The sequence below is a fragment of the Saimiri boliviensis genome, chromosome 2 (genome assembly GCF_048565385.1).
Source record: "Saimiri boliviensis isolate mSaiBol1 chromosome 2, mSaiBol1.pri, whole genome shotgun sequence".
Lineage (NCBI taxonomy): Eukaryota > Metazoa > Chordata > Mammalia > Primates > Cebidae > Saimiri > Saimiri boliviensis.
In genome coordinates this window covers 160,757,054-160,784,571 of record NC_133450.1, presented here as the reverse complement: position 1 = coordinate 160,784,571, position 27,518 = coordinate 160,757,054, and the positions used below count along the sequence as shown (strand labels likewise).

Genomic DNA, 27,518 nt, shown 5'->3' with positions numbered 1-27,518 from the left:
CCAAAGCTGAGGTGAGCTTACTGACAAGGGTTATCTGCCAGTGCCATGTATGCATGGCTACCTGACCTGAAAATCCAGGACACTCCAGTATCTAGGAGGCAATAGGGATCCAACAATGTTTCCCGGGATCCCACAGCAGAGAATGTTTCTGGGACCAATTCTTTTCTAGTTTCTCAAAACCAGTTGGATACTTCCTTTTGCCTCTGGAATACCCAGATCTCTCCTATACCTATGCTTGCCAAGCAGGGCTTGTGAAGCGCTCACCACCGAGATGCTTTTTACACCATGTCCCGCTGCATGCTGTGCCTTCCCTCCGGGCAGGCACACTGTCTTCTACCTCAGCTGCACTAAGCCACAAAGAGCAGACCTTCTAAGGCAACAAGCAATGGAACATGGGGACTAACCTGCAAACAGGACCTACCTCTGTCACCATGTACTTGGAGGAGCTTTTGTGTGACTTGGAAAGTATCATATCTATGAAATGAGAGTGAACCTACTCTGGAGCGGGATTTGTATGGAAAGCCACTGAAATAACACTGAAACAATTGACTCAGAAAACATACGCATAAATATAGGGAACTAGACACCTACAAAGTCTAAAAGATACTGGGACTACTTTACAGCAAGTGAGAATGATAAATAGATCCAGCAAAACCTCACAAGGGCAGGTTCTCATTTAATCTGACAAGTAGGCACGAAGTTCTAAGGACACATCTTCTAACTCCAAATTTCAAGACCAGAAAAGGCTAGTATAAACTAGATGGGAAGGAAAAAGAAAAAAAGTTCTACATACTACAGTTGATATTCTAAATTTGACTTTGTGCCTACTGTGTGTCAGGCTTTGAGTTCATTTGCTCCTTTCAAATTAGTAGGGGGAAAAAACTGGGACCGGAAAGTTTAAGCAAACTGCCTTTATGTGGGGGAAAAAAAAATTAGCTGCAAGAACCTCAGTTGGCATTGTGCAGCCCTTCAAACTAAAGGCCGTGACTCCTCCCCTGCAGAATCTTAAAGAGTATTGCTTTCATGCTTCTTTTACATTTCAACCAAAGCTGAAAAACATAGCCAGTCCTCATGGAAATCTCAGTGATGGACTCCTGCTATTAAATTTCTAAATGGTCCTGCTTCTCTTCTCATGCCCAGTGGTGAACGTTAAGTGAGAACTCACGCGTCCACAGTACCACTCTCCTCCCTCAAAGTGGGCTCAAAGTCAGAGGAAAGGAGGCAGTCATCACTTTACTGTCAACAGGGACACCTTAGAGGATCGCAGGTATGGGCAAAGGCCAACAGAAGCCCTGGAATCTCTGTGCTCATTGAGTACTTTCAGTGGGCAACTTTCATTCCCATCAAAATAGTGGAAGGCAAAAAAATTCATCAGAAGTATGTGGAAATTTAATAGACTGACATATGGAGGTGTGTAGCAATACATCTTTTATTACTTCCCTTGACAGCTAAAGATTGCATGTGGAGTTTAACTGGGCTGATACACACATTGTGCAGGTGCATTGTTGAGAGAGAATTTTCTGGACATTTTTCTGGCTAGCACAGAAATAAAGTACCTAGGTAGGGAAAGACACTGCCTGCTAGTTCAAAGAGTGTTTCTCCCTACTGCTCCAAATGCTTTCTCCAGTCACATAACCCTAAAATAAACATTTTTAATGCCTGCCAAATTTATTCTCAAACATGGATAGGCCAGTCTGCATTAAAGGGTTCTCATCTGTTGGGTTTATGAAATGATTTGTAATTATCAACTCTATAAATATGGGAATATAACTTTCTTTACTAAAGCATCAGGCTCTGTAAGGGACTTTATTTGTGTCATATATAGATAAATAGCTTGGGGGTGATTAAACTTGATATCCTAAATTTGATTTTCATAGGAAACTGAAATTGCACTGTACCGTTACAGTAGTTCTAGTTAACAAGTACCTGAGGCTTAGAGAAACTAGTTCTTCAGTAGCCAGTAACATTGGGGTCAAACTACATTTGATGAATAATTCTTCCCAGTGGCACTCACATGTGATATGCACATTGTGTGGTTAAGACAGTTTTCGGACAAAGAGAAGAAAAACATCATTTTCTACCACCAGTTGCTCATGTGACAGGTATATCACCTAATGAAAAGATTTCTCTGAGGAAGGTGAAATGTAGTTAGTGTTTTCACCATATAATTATTCTGACATGATCTTCAAGATAACTGAGACAGAAATGAACCTGATTATGTTTTTTTTTCTTATGTCCTGATGAAACTTTCCATTAGCGTACTGAATAGGGTCCCCATCTCCCAGACAACACTTTGATGTAGATGAATATCAAAAGTGGAAGAGGGATGATTTTAGGAATTAAGCCCCATGGCTCATGTCTGTAATTTCAGCACTATGGGAGGCTTAGGCAGAAGGATAAGTTGAGCCCGGGAGTTCAAGACCAGCCTGGGAAAAACGGTGAGACCCATCTCTACAAAAATAAAAATTAAAATATTAGCCGGCCATAGTGGCACATGCCTGTAGTCCCAGCTACTTGGGAGGCTGAGGCGGGAGGATCACTTAAGCCCAGGAAATCAAGGGTGCAGTGAGCTATAATCAGCCACTGTACTCCAGCCTGGGTGACAGAGTGAGACCCTGTCTCAAAAATAAATGAATAAATAAAGGTGCATGGTATAAACATATTTAAATTATATCATATAAGGAATAAAGCATATTTGAAAATACACTTAATTATATATATACACTTTATCTTAAAATATAACATCAAATTTCTATATCTGAAATTGAAGTCTAGTTGGCATACTATAAATGCATTTAGTTATGTAGCTTTCATTAATTTCAGTGAGAAACAGGCTCCCAATCTTTATTAATACTTGAAATTTTAAAAGCTTATCTAGCTAGCTAGCTAGCTATCTGAGAAGGGTTCTCACTCTGTCACTCAGGATGGAATGCAGTGGCATGATCATAGCTCACTGCAGCCTTGAACTCCTTTGCTCAAGAGATCCTCCTCCTGTAGCCTCCCAAATAGCTGGGACTACAGGCATGCGCCACCATGCCTGGTTAATTTTTTAATTATTTTTTTGTAGAGACAGTTTCACCATGTTGCCTAGGCTGTAAAGCTTACCTTTTAAACCCATGACTTTACATGTCAGATGCATGGATGATGACCAGGACAAACTGTGTTGCAGAGTGGATCTACAGGGACCTACACACTGACTGACTGGACAGGAAAGGAAAATGCACTCTGCCACAGAGTCCGAGCTTCTGGCTCCAAAAGCTAGAGTCTTCTACAGTCCACAAACCTAACGCCCCAGGACAATGTATTTATGTTCGTTAATTTTATGTCAGCTTGACTGGGACACAGAGTGCTCGGATATTTAATCAAACCTTACTCTGGTTGTTTCCAGATGAGTTTAACATTTAAAATGACAGACCTAGTAGGGCAGGTTGCCCTCTCTAATGTGCATGGGGCATATGCATGAATAGAACAAAAACAAAAAACCAGCCTTCCCCCAAGGAAGAGAGAATTCTTCCTGTTTGACCGCTTTCAAGCTTAGGTAATAGTCTTTTTTCTGCCTTTGGACTCCAACTGAACATCATCCTATCTTCCTGGGTCTCGGACCTAGGAAGGAAGATCTTGGGATTTCTCAGCCTCCATAATCACAGATCCAATTCCTTATCATCTGTTTCTGTAAGTATATCTCCTATTGGTTCTGCTTCTCTGGAGAACCCTGCCTAATACAATTATTATAAGGGGGAAAAATGTACCCGATAGAGTCAGCAAGAGTGAGCTAAGGAAACCTCATTCATCACCAAGGTAAGAGAGGAAAGAGGCCGCAGCAGCTAACAATGGTGACACTGTTAGAAAGTATATAGAACTTGAAACACAACATGACTGAATTATAGCTACTTGGTTTAGGGAGTCTGGAACAGGGAACCAAGAAGGCATTGGGATATGGCAGTGGGGAGCATTGCAGGAGGAAAAACCAGACAAAACAGAGAAGGCCTGCTCAAAGATGATTTTTTTTTTCCCCCTGCAGAAGTTATTAGGCCAGTGACAGTGGCCCATACCTGTAATCCCAGCACTTTGGGATGCTGAGGTGGGAGGATCACTTGAGCCCACAAGTCTGAGACCAGCCTGGGCAACACAGTTGGATACTGTCTCTACAAAAAATAGAAACATTAGCCAGGCATGGTGGCACACAGCTGTGGTCCCAGCTACTCAAGAGGCTGAGGCAAGAGGATCACTGGAGCCCAGGAGCTTGAGGCTGCAGTGAGCTGCAATAACACCACTGCACTCCACCTCAGGTGACAAAATGAGGCCCTGTCTCAAAAAAAGAAATAAAAAAGACATGACCGTTCACTCACATTTAGACAGACTCGTCCTTTCGAATCTAAGTGAACTCATGCCACTCTGTGCTACCTGCCCCCTCCGGGACAACAGCTGTGACCACATGGGCATACACAACTTCTGCTAAGCCTCAAATCCTTACCAAAAATGCTCAGTGATAGCTAACCAAGCTGTAAAGAGTTTTGCTTTTTCATTCTCATTGATTTAAATGGCATGTGCTCCAGAAAAATCTACAGTTTAGCTCCTATGTTCTTCTCACAACACTCAGGTGTACTTAAAATCATATTCGTTCTGATTCACAGAAGGAGGAAATGGAAGATGTCAAAGGAACGACTTCCGGGATTTCAGATGTTACTGGATCACAGACATTCTTTTCCAATGTAAAGATATTCCAGGCCGGGCGCGGTGGCTCAAGCCTGTAATCCCAGCACTTTGGGAGGCCGAGGCGGGTGGATCACGAGGTCGAGAGATCGAGACCATCCTGGTCAACATGGTGAAACCCCGTCTCTACTAAAAATACAAAAAATTAGCTGGGCATGGTGGCACGTGACTGTAATCCCAGCTACTCAGGAGGCTGAGGCAGGAGAATTGCCGGAACCCGGGAGGCGGAGGTTGCGGTGAGCCTAGATGGCGCCATTGCACTCCAGCCTGGGTAACAAGAGCAAAACTCCGTCTCAAAAAAAAAAAAAAGATATTCCAGGAACCCCTCAAACTAGTGTGGTGTGTATATGCTTGTGATGTAGAGGAGAATCTAGGGTTCATGATTTCCTATCATGGTTAAAGACCTAACTGTTTTACCTGTTTAACTGTGCTCAGGTTTTGAAATTAGTGCTCAGAAGTCCTTCACCCTAGCACCACAGTGTTCCTCACCAGAAAGTCTTCTGTCTTTTGCCAGCTCAGTCTTCACAAGAGAAGGCTAATTCTGAAACAAGAGTGTAGCCAGCACAGGGGTGGTGAAAGTCAAGGGGGCTCAGTCTACCAATGGCTTTTCATGCCTTTCTTGCCCCTGCATATCCCTTCTCCTACTGCTTTAAATGTCCCTTCTTCCCCAGGGTTAAGAGTGGGAGTTCTAGATATGGATTACATGTAATCAAATAGTGTTTCTGACCCTTCTTCGTGAGGTGTGACCTTGGGACAGTTATTCACCACTTTATGCCCCAGCTTCCTTAACAGCAAAATGCGAAAAATTGTAGTACCTAGTGTGTAGGCTTGTGAAGATGAACTGAGTTCATTGGTCAAGTTCTTGGAGCAGTGCCTGGCACATGGTAAATGTCAGTAAGTGTTACTCATTGTTCCAGCCCCTACAGGTGGTAAACTGCTTGAAGTTCATATATAGAACCACATGGGTTCCAGACCTGCATCAATTTATAGAGAAAGCATCCATTTACCAGCCTACCTTCCACGAAGACTGAGTAAGAATTCAATCTTTTTTGTCTTTATGTTTCCCAGCACCTGGTGTGGTACGTGATACTACAGTAGGTATGCAGTCCATGCAGATCGAGTGCTCAAGGGACCACTGATTCTAACAAGGAGAGTATGTCACCTAAGGAATGCTGTTTATGAACAACAATGAACAACAATGGCAATACAGTAAAGCGAAGCTCCAGCTAGAACCCTGGTAAGAAACACAATTCACTATTCTGGGATTTTTAATTTATTTACACTCCTTTGCATTAAAATCTTTCAAATAAGGTCACTTTTGTTTGCTTACTTGTCATTCTTAACAGCACAGAGGTAAGTAAAACAAAATTAACTCAATCGATGTGTCTTCAACTACCAAAAACCTAGAAACTGTCTTGAGCAATCTCAAAAGGTTACATTTAATTTTCAACTGCACAAAATACACAATCATGACTATTAAAGAGTCACTGAAAATATCTTTGCAAGTACAAACAAAAGCAAAGCATCAACAGAGACCCAGGATGAGGCAGAAGTGATGACTACATTATTAAGGCTCTGCTCCCCAAACTCACACACCTCAGGAAAGGAGAAGGGATAACAGGATCAGCACCAGACTAATGCACTCTGCTCTCAGTCACAGGACTTGACTTCAGTGTCAAAAAACCCTCTGTAGAAAGTGCTCTTCTTGTGAAAACACCCTTCTAAAAATCAAGCACTGAAACAAAGTAAGTCATTAACCTGGAACACGTTCACTAGTTCCTCAGAATGAGCCCCAAGGTGTTTGGTAATGGGACAGAGGAAGAAGGAGATGGAGACAGACCAACAAGACACACACACACACATACACACTTCTAGTCTCCGCCACATTAAAGAAACTCATTCAATGGCACAGCCTTTTTTTCCGTGTGACTTTTGTTACTTTTGTTCCCACATGGAACATCCAAAGATTTAAATACACTGTCAAGTCAGATTAATCAAAGCCACATCCTCTAGTTTAGCATAAAGAAAAAGAAGTCATAAAGGAATTCAAAGTTGTTCACATCCTGTAACAGAAAACAATAGGTGGATTCATATCTGCTATGGTTTCAATAAATCCCATCCAAAATTCAGGTGTTGCCAATGTGATAGCATTAACGGGTGGGGCCTTTAAGAGGTGATTAGGTCGTGAGGCCTGCTCCCTTATTTCTTGGCCAAATAACATTTCTCACTCGATTAAAAGAATCTGGGAAGATCAGTCTAAGTTTATGTGGATATTACTTAGAATGATAAAGTCTATAAACCAAGCGAATGCGCTATTCAAAAAGCCAAAAGAAAAACTCTGACGGGCTCACCTACTTTGGATTTTTTTTTTTTTTTTTTTAAATGACGCTGGGTAGCAGGCCCTTCAGGAAGTCTACTTACCACAATATCCTCAGGAAACGTGTCTCTGCTGAAGGAGCCATCATCAAACATGACCTCATAGAAAGTCTGCGACGTCACAGCCATCACTCTGCAACTGTAATACCGGGTGTTCCGATGCTTTGTGATGACTGTCTGACCGACAGAAATGACCTTCTCGCAAGCCTTGGATTTCTAAAAGAAGGGAAACACAAAAAAAGAAAGAAAATAAATAAGAGACAGAACAGGAAAAGAAAGGGCATAAAATAAAAAATATTCATTTGCAAAGCAATGATTTATTTGGCCAAGATATAAAATAAAATTTATAACACAATATTGAAAGATAATTTAAAACTTACAGGAATACAAATAGTAAAACAATACTTGTTAATACTAACACTCTTTACCCAGCTTCATCCATTGGTTTGTGTGTGTGTGTGTGTGCAAATACAAAGAGAAAAAGAAAGAATAAGTATACATATGTATGTATGTATATATATACATATATATATATACATATGTGTGTGTATATATATATACACACACACACACACACACACACACAAGTGTATGTGTATATGCATATATATCAACTTCAGGAAACTGAACACCGATAGCAGACTTTAATCTCCCATCTATACTCCAGTTGGTCAACTGATCCAATAACAGCCACTATGCTTTGCTATGTGTGCGCTCACCTCAGAGGGTTGAACCTATGTTTTGATTCAGCAGTTTAGAAACACACTTTGTGTAGAGTCTAGAAATGGACATTTGAGACTTAATGGAAGCCTAAGGTGAAAAAATATATATCTCAAGATAAAAACTAATGAGAAACTATTTGTGAAACTGCTTTGTGATGTGTGCATTCACCTTCCAGAGTTTCAGTTAGGTTTGGATTCAGCAGTTTAGAAACACTCTTTGTGTAGAATCTAAAAACAGGCCATTATGGTACCCACCTTCCCTACCCTCAAAATCCCAAGTACAGAATCCAGTTTAGAGTCAATTATTGCATTTAGTTGCCACATCTCTTAGGCTTCTTTAATCAGGACCATTTCCTCTGTCTTTGTTTTATGGTATTTATACTTTAGAAGGATACAATCCATCCTCCTCCTGCGCTTTAATAAAGCATGGGTCTTACGTTTCCTCATGATTAGATTCAGGTTATACACTTTTGGCCAGAATCCCGAATAAGGTGATGTTGACTCCTTCTCAGAATGTTTCATCTGAAGGCACATGATGTTTGCTTACCCTTCAATGGTGATGTTTATTTTGATCCTGATCAAAGTGTAGTTCAATTTCTCCACTTAATTACTATTTTTCTCTTACACTAAAGCAATCTGTGAAAGACACTTTCATCACTCTGTAAATATTCTATTCCTCATAAACCTGTGTTTAGAATTAGCATCCACTGAGTTTTGTGCATAATCTTTACTGCAATGGTGGCGTATGCTGATTTTTCCTGCTCTACCACGCCATCCACATTTATTAGTTAGTTGGCATTTGGTAAGCAGGAGTCTCTCATATTTCCCTGTACCCATCCATCCATCCAACCAACCATCCATCAATCCATCCATTCATCTGTCCTTCTATTCATCCATTGTCATTATGGGCTGATGAATTCCTCCTCCCCAACTGTTTATAGTTCATACTGTACTTCATTTTTTTTTTTTTTTTGTGGTGTTCAAACTGTCCCAGGTTTGACCAATAAGAGCCCCTTCATATTGGTTCTTGTGAAATCTTTGTGGTTTTTTTTTGTTTTGTTTTTTTGTTTTTGTTTTTGTTTTTTTTTTAAAACAATAGTTCCTTGCTATCTTATCTGATAAGATGTTTCAGGATCATCTTGCTCCAGCCCTCAAATTAGCCATTCCAGGATTATGGTTTAGTTTAGTGGGCACTGACACCAGAGACTAAGATACTTATTACAGGAGTGTCTTTGCTCTTATTACAGGAGTGTCTTTGTTTCTCAATCTTTCCAGTACACAGAAAAATGAAATACATTCATGTAACGTGCACATATATATGCATAAATACACACACGCATATATCAATTTGCCACAAACACACATATATTGGAAATCACCAGTTGAGAGTGATATCCTATTCACCCATGCAGGTTCTTTGTTGCCTCCCTTGATTTCATGTATATTCATCCTTTCTCAGTGAAAATCTTGGCTTCTACAATATAAACCTATTTACTCATTTACTCAGTCCTTAAATATGCCCAAGTAATTTTTAAGACCTGTAGGAGAGCTGTATTAATAGTTTCAGACTAGAAAAACTAACGCATATGACAGATAATTTTATTCTTAAATTAAGAGTTAAGACTCAGGTTCCATTACCAGCTCATACTGCAACAGCTGGGTTGCAGTCCATTCCTAAGAATATAGGCACGACTTGTGGACTCAATCTTTATTCCCTACCCCTCTTCTCCTTCCAAACATATTCCTGGCATCCTAAAAAACCATGTGTAGTCCTCAGGGTACATATATCAAGCTAGGGAAATACAAGACTTAAGAACAAATGACTCTGGCCACCGCGATGGCTCACGCCTGTAATCCTAGCACTTTGAGAGGCCAAGGTGGGCTGCTCACAAGGTCAGGAGTTCAAGATCAGACTAGCCAATGGTGAAACCCCATCTCTACTAAAAAATTCAAAAATTAGCTGGGCATGGTGGCTCGTGCCTGTAATCCCAGCTACTTGGGAGGCTGAGGTAGGAGAACTGCTTGAACCGGACTCGGGGGGCAGAGGTTGTAGTGAACCAAGACTGTGCCACTGCACTCCAGCCTGAGCTACAGAGCAAGAATCCATCTATAAATAAATAAATAAATAAATAAATAAATAAATGACTTCTCAGAAATATTTGGCAGAGTAATTGGTATATATTAACTCTAGAAATGTTAGTTTGTTGTGTTTTGGGTTGTTTGTTCTTATTTTCAAGATAAGACTATAGTCCCCATTCCCCTTTCAGGAACTCCTACAAAGCCCGTACCAACTAGGAAGAGACTGCAGTCAACATCTAATGCCAAAGTCTGCTCTGAAGACATATATTAGATCTTCTTTATATCAGCCTCAAAGGCTCATGCATCAGCACCAATTTGTTTCATGTCATGAGCTGTGACATGCTGGGAAGTCCCTGAACCAAGCTCATGGGAAGGTCCAGGCCCTCATAATCCCCAAGGCACCAACATTAGCCTGGCATGTCACCTGTACCTAAAGAAAGCTGGGACTCATTAAACCTCACCCTTTTCTTGGATAGATATTTACAATACTCCTGGGAAATACAGTTTATCATCACCCAGAATCACAAGTCACTCAGAGGCTTTGCTTTTGTTTCCCCCATGAATATCAAAAAAGCTGTGTTCTGCTTAATCTTTTTCTTCTAGAAACCAAACAAAGGCATACCCAGAGAGTCATTCATTCACTAATTTCCTCAACAGTCATCTGTAGCTAGCCAGTGGGCACCACCTCTGGTGTTGGAGAGCCAAATATACAAAACCACTAAGACTGGATTCCTGTTTTCCTGGAGCAGGCCTACATAGGTATGTGCCATGAAGCCATCTCACAGGTGGTATGAGAGAAGTCTGATGGGACACATTCCAACATGCCCTCTACAACAGGACTCCTCATTCCTGAGCATGCAACAGTCAGAATTAGGGGAGGGACACAATCAAGGACAGACAGAGTGACAGGGTGTTATATAACCCTTACCCTCAGTTTGGTCATCTGTGGAAGAAATTACACCTAAATCACAGGTATGCTATAAATCAGGATGAAGCACAAAGGACATCTAGCCTTATCAGTAGAAGATTCTCAGCAAATCCTAAATGGGTTCATCTAGGAAATGAAGAACATACCTGAGACCTCCACCTCAGGCTAATCAGTCACTCTCCTATGGTACCTGAGTCAGTGGCATAGATGAGTGGGCAGCACCCTGACTTCACACTTTCAAGAATCAGTCCAGCCCCAAATCACTGCCTGGAAAACAATCCAGACACCCACTCTTCACCTTATCCACTCCAGCTGCCTCTGACTCTCCTCTTGTCAAATTCAGGCACACGGCTATGGTCCCTAGGGAGGAAGGCATAATGTGGTCTCCTCTCCATCCCCAGGGCTCCCAAAGCCTTTGTTTACAAATCTTGTAAGACCCTGGACACATGGCTCTTTCAGTTTACCATCCCTTTTATGACTAGAAATCAGTGCCGGGGTTGTCTTTTCATCCACAGAACCCAGCACGGTTTCTAACACTGTTCCTGACAGATGAACGGTGAATGAATGAATGAATGAATGAATGGATAAATGAGTAGATGAGCGAACGAGCACAGACCTTTTTTTTTTTTTTTTTTTTTTTTTTTTGAGACAGAGTTTCACTCTTGTTCCCCAAGCTGAAGTGCAATGGCATGATCTCAGCTCATTGCAACCTCCACCTCCTGGGTTCAAGTGATTCTTCTGCCTCTGCCTTCTGAGTAGATGGGATTACAGGTGTGTGTCACCACGCCCAGCTAATTTTGTATTTTTAATAGAGATGGGGTTTCTCCATGTTGGTCAGGCTGGTCTCAAACTCCCAACCTCAGGTGATCTGCCCACCTCAGCCTCTCAAAGTGCTGAGATTATAGGCATGAGCCACCATGCCCAGTCCAGACAAATTTTCAAAATGGAAGAGGAATGAATCTATCCACTCCCATCCAGAAAACAGCAAAGAGAATCAAAGGTACATTGTAGAGGATATCCCTATTCATCCCTATAGGTTCTGTTTCCTTGGTTTCTCTTTCTTTGTCTGGGTGTGCATGTATGTGGGTAGGGGAAGGGAATAAAGAAAGTTTAGGGTGACATTCAGTGTCTGGAAAGTAAAAGACACAAGCCAAGGGAAAAGGAAGGCGACGTAGGCTTTATAAGGAAGAGGCTGGCTCTAGATTGCAACTGTTTTCTTCCTGCTTAGGATATAAAATTTATGCAGATTGGCTGGTTAGAAAATGGCCAGTACATACATTAAATATACAACCTTCATCTAAATAAAAATTCTCAGAAACTTCAGGCATGACCATTTCATGAGGAGTACAAGGGAAATGGATTCTTTCATAACGCCATTTTGATAGGATTTCTGATTTATTTCTGCAGAAAAAAATGTATTGACAAGCATACCCCATAACTGATTATATAGCCTCAAAAATATTTCCTGTCAGTAAAGCCTAAGAATCCATTGATGTTAAGAATGTCATTTTTGATCAGAGAAGACAGACGTCACGTGAGGGCATCCATCAGATTAAAGAAATGGCAATGGTGTTCTGAAGATTAGTGTGCAAGCTAAGGCTGTAAAACTTGAATTTTCTTTAATATGAACTAAGCAGAAATGAACAAACAGTGGTTTTAAAAAATATACATGTCATTTTAAAAAATGGTAGAGCCAGTTAGAGATGCTGGGGATATGATAAAAATGTTAAGTAAAAAAACATTATAGACATTCCACAAAAGCATAAAGAATTCCTAGGAACAATAAGACATCTAGGGTTTCCAACATATGTCCAATACATGAGGTAATTAAATTATACTAATAATTTTGTTTAGTAGTTTTATTTTGAATAAATAGATGATATAACATCTACTGACTCTCTTGACAAACTCAAGTGGCTTTTCCAAGATCTCAGAACAGGTGAGAAGTAGTCTAGGGTAATGCTCTCCCATGACATGTGATATAGTGTGGCCCTGTGTATGTCCCCACCCAAATCTCATGTTGAATTAGAATCCACAATATCGAAGGTGGGGCCTGGTGGGAGGTGATTGGATCATGGGGGTGGTTTCTAATGGTTTAACAACATCCCCCTAATGCTGTCTTGTAACAAGTTCTCAAGGGATCCAGTTGTTTAGAAGTGTGTGTGCATGCGTGCGTGTGTGTGCGTGTCACCTCCCACCGCTATCTCTTCCTCCTGCTCGGACTATGTAAGATGAGCTGCTTCCCCTTTGCCTTCCACCATGATTATAAGTTTCCGGAGACCTTCCCATCCAAGCTTCCTGTACAGCCCACAGAATCATAAGTCAATTAAACCTCTTCTCTTTATAAATTACCTAAGTCTCAGGTAGTTCTTTACAGCAATGCGAAAACAGACTAATACAAGGTGGGGGCTCCAGACCATCAACCAGAAGAATAAATATGGAAAGAAATGACAGAGGAAATAAAACCAACCAGGATATAAGCATAGAGGAAAAATGAGTGAAGAAATAAAACCAACCAGGAAGTAATACCAATGGAATTCAAGCAGTGGCATAAAGAAAATAACATTTCCTCTTTTTTTTTGGCGGGGGGAAGCCTTCCATTTATTGAATGGAAGGTATTATTCTAGATACCTGTTGAGGCACTTCCCACATAAGATGTATTTACTTTCCCCAATATACCCACAGCGTTGGATGAGTAACTTGGATTTGGAGCATGTCTGGTGATAAAATTGCAGAATGTATATGTTCTCAGTTTTCACCTACATACACATATGTATACACATAGATATACTGTGGTAAATTTCTAAACTGCCCAAAAATCTTCACTCCTCCCTGTTTCCATATCCTGCGCAAGGATATGGAAAGTAGTTCCTCTCACCAAGGACTGAAGTTTATTTCCCACCCTTTGAATCTGGGCTAGACTGTGGCATACCTTGCATTAGAAAAGAATACAGCAGAAATAATGGTAGATAAATTTCATAGCCTTTTGTTTAAGAGGCCTTGAATACTTCTGCTTTCTCTCTAAGAAACTCAGACTCTGCTGTGTGGACAAGCCCAAGTTACCTTGCTGGAGATAAGAGATCACACTGACCACAGGCCATAAACACGTGAGAGAACCCAGCCAAGATCAGACAAGCTATTCTGCAGCTGACCACAGATGCATGAGGCAGCATAGCTTAGACAAGAAGAACCCCTCGGCCAAGCCTAGCCTAAATTGATGACCTACAGAATCATGAGCTAAATAGTTATCACTGGTTTAAACCACTAAATCTTGTGATGGTTTGTCACTCACACAGATACATATGTCTAGAAAAACATCTGAACCAGGCCTGAGGCTGCCAGGAAGTATACATGCACCACCCCAGGAAGGTTGTTGGGAGTATTTGGAGCCAGGGACCTCTCTCTCTGGCTACTTTGTGAAGCCCTACTCAAAAGCATGTTTTCAAATGCATAAAATAAACACACAGGATTACAAACAAATGATTATATTAGAAAAATAAACTGGTTTTTCTTTCCTTTTTTTTTCCTCTTTTTTGTTTCCCTGGTTGGGAAGAAAAAATAATATGCTTTTAAAATAATGCATTAAATACTAATATCCAAAGGTAGGTCTAACAACTATTAATATCTTGATTACAAAGTTGCTGATGAGCATAAATATTATTTTTAAATTTCTGTTAAAATGGTAGTATGAATTCCATTACAGATAGTTACAAAAACTGTTAATGCAATCTGTGCCTATGCTCAAAATTGACAGAACTGTTAAATTTGTGTTAGAATGAACTAAATGGTTTTTTTTTCCATTTTTCTTCATGATAATTAAAAAGAGTTTATCACCTGGAATATGTAATGACACAGTAGCCTATCTTTTAACAGCAGCCTTATGAAAATGGCAACAACGTTTTTTATATAATGGTGCTTGTATACACTGTCACTAAAAAGACACAGTAATGAAATGAAACTCAATGAAGGTACCTTACAAAGGGTTCTGTTATGGAGGCTAAACCAGGTAATTTTGGGGTAACCTAACATGACACAGGAATCTACCTTAAATACTCCAAGTGGATATATGCACTGCATTCTTAAATATAATTTATCCCCATTGGGTTTTTTACAGAGACCAGAGAGAGAACAGTTAATCTCTAAGGTAAGAACATGGAGGGAAGGGGGTTTGTGAGGTAGAATGAGGGAAGATTCCCTGCTTTAGCCTTATAGGTAGTTTCTTATCAGACCTGGTAAGGCTGACCTGTGTTCACATCTGGAAGGAGGGTTACCCAACATCTGGCAAGATGAGTCATGGGCAGAGATGTCATCTTCGGAAAATCCCCAACTGGGTTCTCTATCTACGTATCATGTTAATAAAGTGCATAAATCCAAATACAATAATGTACATAGAAACGCATGGCACCAGCATGGCTGAGCAGGTGAAGAAACCAAACTAAGTAACTTAGCCAACGTACAGGCCAAACAGCACATTTCCATCTGTAGCCAATGACCCTTTCACCATCTTGACTTTGTTATTTCTCCTTAATTCTATAATTTAACAACCTGTGAGATATTATTATTGTATTTTTCAAAGTATCCATCTTATAAAAATTTTTACAAGGATTGGAATAAATAAATTAATACAAACTATTTTTCTTTTACCAAAGGTATGCAGCAGGAGTTACTCATTTAAATTTGCCTTGGAATAATGAAAGCTCTCTTTGTAAATTATAAGAGCTAAGTAAAAATCCTCTACCCATAAAAACCTAAATCCCTGGGGCTTCATGAAGAAATAATTGCTCTTACGGTACAAATGCACATATGACTCATCAAAACATCACAAGTATTTAATTTTGTACATGTCTGTTGGTTCATGTGCACTTTTATTTCTCATGGGTTTTTATTATTATTATTATTATTATTATTATTTTGAGACGGAGTTTTGCTCTTGTTACCCAGGCTGGAGTACAATGGCGCGATCTTGGCTCACTGCAACCTCCGCCTCCTGGGTTCAGGCAATTCTCCTGCCTCAGCCTCCTGAGTAGCCGGGCTTACAGGCATGCACCACCATGCCCAGCTAATTTTTTGTATTTTTAGTAGAGATGGGGTTTCACCATGTTGACCAGGATGGTCTCGATCTCTTGACCTCGTGATCCACCCGCCTTGGCCTCCCAAAGTGTTGGGATTACAGGCGTGAGCCACCACGCCCGGCTCTCATGGGTTTTTAAATACAAACATATAATACGATGGGAAATGGTGCTAAGAAGTTCCCAGCAGATTTAAGGTCTTATTCACCTTAATGTCTGTAGAAGCACAAAGAACAGGCTGAATTAGATGCTGAGAAAAAAATTTTTTCCATAAGCTCACCTTGGAGGTAGTGGCCCTGTTTGGTAAGTGAAGAGGACTGGGAAGAGAAAACCATCTTTAGATACATCAGAATCTTTGCTTCCCTGTGTTAATGCGGCAACCTCTCAACAGGGATGCACCACCCGTTTGCTACGTATTCTAAATAGTAAGCAACTTAATTCATAAAGAGCAAAGACGAGAGTTCACATTAGTTCGACTGGTGGAGCTGGTAGTGGGCCACTGCTAAGGTAAAACCTGGCATGAGCTTCGTCTGCAGTCACATCGATTTCATTACTGTTGCTAGAGAATCAGTGAGTCTCCAGACACTAGGCCCCAGAAACTCTTCCTTGGCCTTTTTTGTCTCAGGAGTTCTCTAGGCTTCTTGAGTGGCAACAATATAATATAGAAAGAGCAATAGATTCTGCACAATCCCAATCATTAATAACAGTGTGTATGTGTGTGTAGAAATTAACGAAATGACTCTAAAATTTATATGAAAACGTGAAGAACGTAAAATACTCAAAACAATGCTGGAAATAAAAGAACAAAGTTGGAGGAACTACAATCTGGAGAGAATAAAATGAGAAAGAAAAGCAGTAACTCAACAATAATATGGTATTTTCTTTAAATGATTTCTGATGAAACACTTTCACACAACAGAAGCAAGCAACACAGGATATCACTGAATGGTAACTCCTGCCTGTAACGATTTCTGACTCTCAATTACAGTTGGTGAATGGGTTAAACACACCTAAAACACATGTAAATATTTTCTTATTGAACAAGGTAACCCAAAGCAAAACAGACTAATTAAATAGTTTAACAGATTTTTTGTACCACCAAGAAAGAAGTCCAGATAAATCATAATACCATGTAAACAAATCCAAGTCACAGTCTCGAACTAGAAAAAGGACTGCTAAAACAGAACAATGTAAGTGAAATGCCATGTGCTCTGATTCTGACAACCTGAACATTCTGTAACTTTTCAACATTGTTGAACCTCTCTGAAATTCAATTTCATAATCTGTAAAATGGGTATAATCATATTGCTACCACATACATTATCAAATGAGATAATGTACTATATGTAACTATAAAAGATGCTATACAAATGTTAGTTATTATTATACTTTTATAAGTCTTATCTACATTGATACACTCTTCCCAACAAATGGGTGGTCATTTTGAGCAGGAGACAAAATTAAAGAGGAAGAGGCAATTGTGTCTATAAAGACATACTGCTTACATGAGGAGAGAATGAGAGAGAAATAGAAAACACAAAGTTTGTAGGTTTCTCTGTACTACAGAAGCAGCTAACGGTACAGTGAAAGGAAAGTCAGCCAAAAGCTTTCTACTGTCCAACACATCCACAGCAGGAGTGAAGATTCTGCCTATCTCACCAACGTTAATCGAAGGGGATAAATCCATAAAGTTTTTAAAGTCCAGTATTAATCAGCAAACTCAATCCATCTGTCAGATTGTCTAGTGTTACCTGAGTGGACCTATGTACCCAGCACTGTGCATGAAAGAGATATGTTATGGGGTGCACCTGGGGCAGGAAGGGAAAGAACTGGGGTGTTCTAATGGGTAACTGCATCCTTCCTAGTCTCTTGCCTATGGCCCTCCTGTTCTCTATCACCTAAGGTCCATATAACCTTAGGCGGACCATGTAACCTCTATTAAATCTACACTCTCAGATACAGTAAGGAAACTGCTCTGTTCTCCAAATATGTAATAAAGATATAATTTTAAGGTATAATTAAAAGTGGATGAATGTAAGGATTTCCAAATTCAAACTTTATTCTAATTCTTGAGAAATATATGGGGAAAGATGAGCACACTTAACTAAAAGGCCTACTCAAGGAGTGACAAACAAAATAGAACTCATTAAGGTATCCGATGCTTACAAAGAAGAAATTTCACTGCTCCCTGCCTCCTGCTCCAAGCAAAAGCTTCTGAGTGCCAGGTCTGCCCAGTAATGGCTGAGAGAGAAACCAGAATGATATTTTACTGAAAGCTGTAGAAACAGAAATTTCTAATCTTTCTTCACACATTATAATTTCACTGACCCACTACACCAGTGTGGGATAAGACAAGAAAGGACATGGGACACCTCATGACGAAAAGACGCTAACTTCTGACTGACAATAGTCAAGAAACCGCACATTTTCCCTGGAAAGAAAAGAGGTATTGACTTGTATGTCAGAAATGTGTCAAAGGCTAGGATGCTCCAAGAGCCCACAGGACATGACAGAGAAGCTAAGGCACTCCTCTGGAATCACTGGGTTCCCGCCAAGAGGCTTCAGGAGGCCTTTTTAGCTAACTCAGAGTTTTGTGTATCATATTTGTTGAAAGTGGGCATATAATCTAGATTTGGAGAGTAGCCTTTTAGTTAGAAATATTGGAAGTTATCTCATTTGATTGCGTTTTCTATTGCTTGCAGTTAATAGTCTTAAAAATATTATACTTTCATTACATTTTGTCAGTATCTAAGGATTTCATTATGGTTATGGCATCTAATTACTGTTTTCTACATGAAGGAATTGAATATCCTGCCTCTTACACTTTATAAGATGTTGTAATGTCAAATACCCTTTGCTGCTGTGTGCCTGTTGACACATTCCATTTATATTTTTCTACTGTATCTATGATGCTTGACTCGAATACCAATGTTAAAATATGAGAATAGTGTCACTACCTAATTTTCTTAACAAGCTATCAGAGGATTCTGCATGCCTTAATTTTTTTTTTAAGTACAAATTGCTGAAAAGCTTAAAATTTCCTGGGAACTGAGAAATATTAATTCTGTGCAAAAGCAAGCATTTTACATGAAAACACACCTTATCTATGCTTAAAAAAAAAAATTAACCAAATAGGTGGTCCTTGGAATGGAAGACTCGATTTTCCTCGGTAAGTTGGCCCTTGAAATTGCCAAGTATCAAATGTCCCATGTAAACATTTCTTTCTTTCATCTTTTTTATTTTTTGAATGGGGGTCTTGCTCTGTCACCCAGGCTGTATTGCAGTGTAGTATCACAATCTTGGCTCACTGCAATCTTCACCTTCTGGGCTCAAGTGATCCTACAACCTCAGCCTCCCAAGTAGCTGGGACCACAGGCACACACAACCAAGGCCAGCTAATTTTTGTATTTTTGGTAAAGATGGATTTTTATCATGTTGCCCAGAATGGTACCACCTCAGCCTCCCAAAGTGCTGGGACTACAGGTGGGAGTCACTGCACCTAGCCCCATGTAGGCATTTCTTAATGCAGCCGCCCCCCACAGTAGGGTCTGGGTCTGCTAACGGGCTCCCTGGTTCCATGGTGCACTTGGTGGTGGAAATGACAGAGCGAGGTAGAAAACACAGCACTGACATGTTTCACCAAAGAATTCTGACGAATCGGCTTCTGTAATAAAAAACAAACACCTATACCAAAATGCGTTTGTCATGAATTTTTTAAAACATCAGGGCCAATCTGCAATATTATAAGGACAGAGTAAAAAATTTTGGTAAATATTTTTCCTGTGAAGCCACATGATTCCACACAGAAGTAAATCCATATTTTGAGAGAGATGAAAGCTATGAAAATAACTAATAAAAATGTTAATATGTTGCTGTGATGATTCATAACTAAATAGGTGCTAATTCTCTTCATTCCAATTAAGTTTAAAACGTTATCAATTGTTATTAATTTTTCAATGTCCCCATATATATATCAGAGTAGATACAATTTTGTGGTTTTGTCCCTGAGGGTGACAAGACTCAGGAACATGAATTCCTAGCTCACAGGCATATTGTCAGCTATTTCCAGAATAAAGCAGAGTAGTATAGCTGCAGAGATTTTCCAGGTGCTTCCCAAACTACAAAATGTTAACTACTATGAACCAGGCCTAAAGGGTCTCTCCCCAGAAAACAGAATTTAAGAAATATTATGGCAGCAGCCCCTCTTCTCCAAGTATGTTTTATCAAATAATATAAAAATGCTGGTATTAAACCAATTTTTACCTAAAAAAACAGGAATTTCATATGTTCATCCTGGGATGTATCATCTGGCCTCACATCAGTATTTATCAGGGCTTTAAGGTACGAGTAAGTCTTTCCACGAGACTTCAGCGTGGTTCTAAGTGGCAAACAGTAAAGAAGGGGAGCAGGAACCTGAACACAGGACTGCTTGGAGTCAAGATTGTGTTGGCTACACCACACTCCCAGATGCTGGCAACTCCTGATCCTTTCTAGCACAAGACTTTGTGAATCCAGAGTTCTGAGAAGTACCAGTCCTCTGAAGCTAATTTCCCAGATTCTCAAGATTCATCAATGTAACAGGAGCTCATTAAATGCTCGAGAAATTATTTTTCATTAGTATGACAAATAGCCTGGAGTTCAACCATTTTTAAAGTAATCTTACCAAAATCATGTTAAACTCTCCTGCCTTCTTTCATAGAGTATGCTGAGGCTGTTGTGAGCATGGGGGTTTGCAGCAGCTCTCATGAAGCCCTTGTTCTATGGAAAGGGCTTATTTCCTTATTCTATGGAAAGTACAAGGAGAAAACCATGATGCTCACTGACCTGGCCCTTCCTATGGAAATGGCTAAAGATCAGTAATGGGAAAACAAATTCGGGGGTACTGAACAGGGTTCAAAATGTTTAATGGGATACATTTAAATTTCCTAGCAAAATTAAGAAAAATTTTCTCTGCACTGGCTTTACTTGATAATGTGAACAAGAGAAAGGTAGGTGCCAAATGTAAATATTCTAAAAGGTCTGTGCTAAATATTCCCCTTCCAGGCAAATCTAACCTTAATTTTCTATCATCTGGGAAAAATGGACAGAGAGCTCAAGAAAACCCTTCTATTGATAGAAAGTTGAGGGATTTCTTTTTTAAAATGGGTGTGAGACTTAGGAATATTGATCAGATTCAGGTCTGAATAGCTGTAGTGTTTTTTTAAATCCTTGCTAAGAAATCTTTACTCCATACCTTTGCTTTGGTCAGAAATCTCTTTTTGTCGATACTAACTGCAAATTCAGCAGGCCATTTGTTAAAAAATGTATGTAGAAGAAACAAACCATATACAAATACTAGATGATTATGTACAAGCCTGAGAAAAAGAGTATAGTTTGTCAAAACAAACTTTGTTAAACAGAATTTTAGCAATATCCAAATGATTAAAGGAAAACAATTCCATCATCAGCAAAACACAAAGACACCCAGGATCTTAGAGACTCAGATGAGGGTCTGTGAAAATGACGCCATTCAGATCACTGTGAGATGAGTGTTAGCTAAGTTCTGGTTCTCTTTATGAAAAGGAGAAAGCAGAAACTAAAAGAAGACAGCATCAAGCCATGGAAGTGAGCCCCAGACTAAGTGAGGGAAAATAAAAAGGAAATAGAAAGGATAGATTCAATCCATAACTACATTTGATGTATCAGGTCTGTTGAGGTCAGGGCAAGCTCACTGGCATTAGATGGCCACCAAAAGCGATAATGAGCTAAATTCTTCCTCATAATCATTTAAAATTAACTGGTTGTTCCTTGGGGTCTTCTTTCTCCCTTCCCAACTACATCTGATTTACCAAGGCCTATAATTCCATCTCCAAAGTGTCCCCATAATCAAGACCCTTCTCCTCATCCCAGGACACGGCCATAGTGAAAATCCAGGTCTCCATTTCTTCTCACTGGCTCTAGAGCATCAGCTTCCTGCCTCTAATCAATCCCTTTAACTCTCTAATCCACTTCCACTTGGCCTCAAGATGGAGCTTCCTAATACTGCCCCACACATAAACCTCACATGGGACCATCTTGTAGAATAAAGCGGAACTCCCCTAAGTTTGCCTGAAGCAGCGGCAAAGGAGTCAAAGGAATCCCCTGCAGAACACAGGTGAAGGAAAGTCTCAGGAGTGATACCTGGAGGAGAAACGCTTTTTCTTTTTAATCCTTCCTACATTTTCACAAACCTGTTAGAAGGAAGGACGAGAAACTCTTGAAACATAACTAATAGCCTCTCCTGCCTGGTCTCAGGATGATCCTCTTTGTGCATGTAGGCACATGTGAGAGACAGCTATTGGATAACAGGTTTGCACCCCGCCAAGGGCTGAACTGAGTACCTGTGGGTCTTGCTCCCAGGAAGCCTCCCCAAAACCATCTTCTCCTTACCATGACCCATTTCCTCTAGAAAGGAGAATCCTTCCTGTCCCTCACCTTGTCCCTAAAAATAGATCCTTGTTTACCCAAGAACATTTCCCTAATTTGAAGATAGGAGAAAAAAATTTAAATTTTAATTCAGGGACATATAAAAAGGGGTTTCCACTTTTTATGAAAGACAAGTCTTCACTCTGATCACGCAGTATACTCCACCAGCTTCATCTTCCCACTCACCACTCACCACTCCATCCTGACTACCCAGTAGCCCCAACATGTCTCAGACCCAGTCAGACTGAACTCTTCAACCTTCCCCAGATATACTAGGCCTTTGAGGAAGTTTGTGTACATGCTATTACCTGTGCTAAGAAGATCCTGGACTCTGAGTCAAATTGCCTGGCTTTGTATGCTGGCTCTTCCATCTACTACCTATGTAATATACAGCAAGTTATATAAACTTAAACTCCCTCTGTTCTCTTTCCACCTGTTAAAAAAAAAATAGAAAGATAGTAATAGTACAGGTGGCACATCTCTCATCCAAAATGCTTGGGAGCAGAAATATTTTCAGATTTTTTTTCATTTCTTAAGAGTATGTGCATTATACTTAATGATTTAGTTTACCAAATCTGAAATTCTGAATTCTGAAATGCTCCAATGAACATCTCCTTTGTATGTCATGTTGGTACTCAAAAAATTTCAGATTTTGGAACACTTTGGATTTGGATGCTTAACCTATACCTACCATGAATGGGGATTTGAAGATTTAGTAAGTTAATATCTGAAAACCCTTTAGAACACAGCTTATCACATTGTATTAAATAAATGTTTGCTACCACTATCTCATACAAAGAAATATTTGCTTGAAATAGTTGTGTGAATAAGGTCTGGTCAGCAAGAATGAAGTCGGATGGAGAAGTTTAAAGAAAAAAAGTTATGTTTACTTCCAGGACGCTTCACAGTCCCTGCATATATTGACCTGAACAGTCTCAAGGCAGTCTAATGAAAGTTCTTCATAACTAACTTTTGTGTTAAGCCATATTTTTGATGATCTGGCCAAACAAGTGCTGGGATAAGAAAGGGAAAACAAGTAGTATATTTGCCATATGTGTTACCAGTTTCTCTCCAATACTGAAAACCTCAGAAAAGTGGCTGTATTTTCCTTGGTTTATGGTTGGTTTAAAAATCTTGGAATGAGGTCATGAGGATGAGATTTCCACTCTCATCCCTTCTTCAATAGGTTTAAAATGTTTTCAAATGTGGGAAACTGTCTTCAAAGAAACTGTAAACTTTGCTCTTAAAGCAAGCAGAGGCCCCTGTGGAAGAGTATGTGCACCATAATCGGGCTCTAGATCCAGCACGCAGGGGATGAGAAGGTGACAGTACCGACCCATACCTCATCCACCCACTAAACCAGACACAACCCAGGAAGAGTCAAGAGAATTTTAGAAAAACAGGTTCAAATCCCTAGACACACTTAGGAAAAGAGAAACTACATTAATAAGCCCTCAAATTAGGACAATATAAAAATAAACTTATTAAAGACAGAAGAATTGGACACATCAACATTATTTGATGAAACCATTTGAAAAAAGTACTATTTATCTGCTCTGTCACTAAAGCGGCTCTAGTACTAAATTAGCCAGCATGCAAATGAAACAAAACATGGTAATGTGCACCTTTTATGGCAAATTTGGTCTTTAGTAGAGTTCCCCTAAAAAAGAACCTGGCCTCTTTGATGAATCACTGATTCCAAGTTTGTTACAATAGAAACGAAGATACACTTGGTATTTCCCGCTGAGAAAAAACAAAGATAGTTTCAAAGATGTCTAGAAGTGTGGATTGGTCCATTCTCATGCTTCTATAAAGAACTGCCTGAGACTATGTAATTTATAAAGGAAAGAGGTTTAATTGCCTCATAGTTCCACATGGCTGAGGATGCCTCAGGCAGAAGGCACCTCTTTACAGGGCAGCAGGAGAGAGAATGAGTGCTGAGTGAAAGGGGAAGCCCCTTACAAAACCATCAGATCTCAGGAAACTCACGACAACAGCATGGGAGAAACTGTCACCATTATCCAATAACCTCTACCTGGTGCTGCCCTTACACACAGGGATTCTAATTCAAGATGAGATTTTGGGTGATAACACAGCCAAACCATTCAAAAGTGGTTTAAAATTAGGAATAAAGCAGTCACCTGGAAGAAACTCCAAAAGGCCCAAGTGGGACAGGAACATCAAGAAGAAAATTTGGGTCAACTGGTATGCAGTGGGCTCATAAAAGGCTACAAACCATGATGATGTTCAAAAGAGTCAAGTAATATAAAACATAGCTAAGCAAAGTCCTACTCACTGATATAAATTAACTGAATGCTGCTTAATTACAAAAACACAATCATATGACCACCCATCTTACATCCAAGGGGCACAATATAGTGAAATGCATATATGGTGAAATGTAATTCTGGCCTTCCAACCAAAAGTCTTGTTGGAAGTAATTGGATTGAAATGTATAAACCAGTGTCAGGGTAGGCTCTGGAGGAAAAACTTTCTAAAAATTCTAGAAAGTTGGAGAGAGAGATTGTTTAGGTACCCATCTGGGAACAGAACTACTTTCTTCCTCTAGTTGATTATATAGTATTGTTTACTGTGATTTTGGTTTAAGAACCAGGACAACTTCATGTTTACAAAAATTGTATTAAAGTGGGAAGCGTCTTTAAAAAAAAAAATAAAAGCAAAAAAAGAAAAAGAAAAAAAAGGCAGGCGTGGTGGCTCATGCCTGTAATCCAAGTACTTTGGAGGCCAAGGCAGGCGGATCACCTGAGGTCGGGAGTTCACGACCAGCCTGACCAACATGGTGAAACCCCATCTTTAAATAAATAATTAATTAATTAATTAATTAACAAAAAAGTAAAGTGGGAAGCACAGATGATCAGTTTTCCTGAAGGAGACCCAAGTATAGAAGCCTGTGGTACAGCAAAAATACATCTTTAGTTTCAGATCTGGCAACAGCCTATACACATACAACTGCATATGCCCATTAGGGAAATGGGACCCGGAGGGAAGTTTGGTTATGATAGGTTGCGTTCACTTCTACCCTATTTGCTAAATCCACTTCTGCTACAATTCTGCATCCTTGGCTAATTAAAAGGGAATGTAACAGTGGGAGTGAGTGTTTTGGGGTCTCTCGCTATCAATCCATAATCAACCTGAAACACTGCCTGCCCTTTTATAATTAATAAAATCATATGAAAGTGTGAAGTTATTTTATTAATTTAAGAATTAAGTGTGATTTCATTTTTAAGAATTAAGAATGTAATTTATTATTATTTCTTTTCATTAAGTATTTTCTCAATAACAGACACTGAAAGCATAATATGCTATACAATATAGAATAGAAACTGTTATTCTCAGTAACAGAATGTGGGAGCCCCAAACATCCATCTTTCCACATTGCTGAGGCCTAGAATGTTTCACTGTTGTTACCAATGAGAGATAGCCCACTCCATCACCACCCCAAGATTAGTTACACAGTCACAGGTTAACCCACAGAGACTTCTTGCTTTGAACCATTCGCCAGATCCTGTGTACTGTGGTATCCTCTCCTGTCCTGAGCCCCTGCCCATGATGACAGGAAGGAGCTGCAATAAAACTGGCCTGGGAGCTGGCCTAGAGACCCAGAGGCTGGAAAAATCATTCACCACAGGTGTGGTTACTCATGCCTGTAATCCAAGCACTTTGGGAAGCCAGGGTGGTTGGATCACTCAAGTCTGAAAATTCGAGATCAGCCTGGGCAACATGGTGAAACCCAGTCACTACAAATAATACAAAAATTAGCCAGACATGGTGAAACCCAGTCTCTACAAATAACGTAAAAATTAGCCAGACATGGTGGCACATACCTGTAGTCCCAGCTACTCAGGAGGCCAAGGTGGGAGGATCACTTGAGCCCAGAAGGCGGCGGTTGCAGTGAGTTGAGATCGCCCCACTGCTCTCCAGCCTGGGCAACAGAGCAAGACTCTATCTCAAAAAACAACAACAACAACAACAACAACAACAACAACAACAACAAACATTCAGTAAGTGCTGAGCAAGGACTCAGCTGCATTACTGAGATGAATGTTGGAAGACACATGGAAGAGGGCCAGATGGTGGAATAACAAGATCCTAGACAAGTTCTAAAATGGGAGGTGCTAATACAGAAGCCACTCTGCCCATCCTGCTTTCCATTATGCACACAAAAAATACTGCTGGTGCATATGTGAAATACCCAACACACACTTGACATAAAAGATGCTCAATAAACACTAGTTCTCATTCTTTTCCACTAATCCTATTCCCAGCATCAGATAATTATTTTAACAAATTTATACCAAGCTGCTCCTATGGGCAGCCAAGTGCTAGTTGTTAGAAATAAAAAGACAACAAAAACAACAAGTATTTCCTCTCCTTATGGCCTAGCTACAATAATACTAAAAGAAAAACATACAAAATCACATAAATTAACCAATAGTGTTTTCTCTGTAAAAGTTCTTCCTCTCTTTTAGGTATCTGCCTTCGTGTTAATAGCCACAACTTCTAAGGTTTCTAAATCTATGAATACAACTGTCATACTATTCTAGAGGAAAGAATATTAAGAAAAAACACTATGTACCTCATATAGGATGTATAAAGAAGCCATGTTAATTGCAGTGAATTAACAAAGCAGAAGTGATTCTGGTTCTGCCACTCTAAATATGCAGATTGCTCTAACCTAATATGAAGGTTTACTAAGTAACTTGCCAGGAAGAAACATTGCATGCCATCTTCTCACCGCTGTCATTCAACTATCCCTTCCATGGGCAGCTGTCTAGTTTACTTAAGTGTGAGATGGTCAGTGTGGTGCTATATTTTGCAGCAGTATATGATTTATAGGTAGTTGACTATTTGCTTTGAAGAAAAAAAATGTGTTTCCAAGGCTTCTAGTTTCATAACGACTATTTATTGTATTGTCTCTTCCTTACAAACATCTGTGCAACACTCAGATGACTGGGTTAGAAATATATACAAATGGAACCTTTGGAAAAATAGCCAGAAAATAGGTTATAATGAATCATGGCAAAGGGTGGTAAAGTGCACAGCATGAAGACACACACCAACAGATGAGCACACACTCATGTGCACACATGAAGGAGACCTTACATCTGAAAGAGCAGTGACATTCAAAAAAGGTGTTTTAACAAAAATGCTGGGAAACACATGGGA

At 39.7% G+C, this 27,518-nt stretch overlaps 1 protein-coding gene across 5 annotated transcripts in view; it reads right to left on the bottom strand.

Annotated features, from left to right (window-relative positions):
- KDM4C (lysine demethylase 4C) overlaps positions 1-27,518 on the bottom strand; it is a 398,790-nt gene that overhangs the window by 38,136 nt on the left and 333,136 nt on the right. For all 5 annotated transcript variants that reach the window (XM_010338768.2, XM_003928169.4, XM_010338767.1 and 2 more), the window contains one exon: positions 7,135-7,305. In XM_010338768.2, coding sequence (XP_010337070.1) covers positions 7,135-7,305 — 171 coding nt within the window. The remainder of the gene's footprint in view (positions 1-7,134; positions 7,306-27,518) is intronic.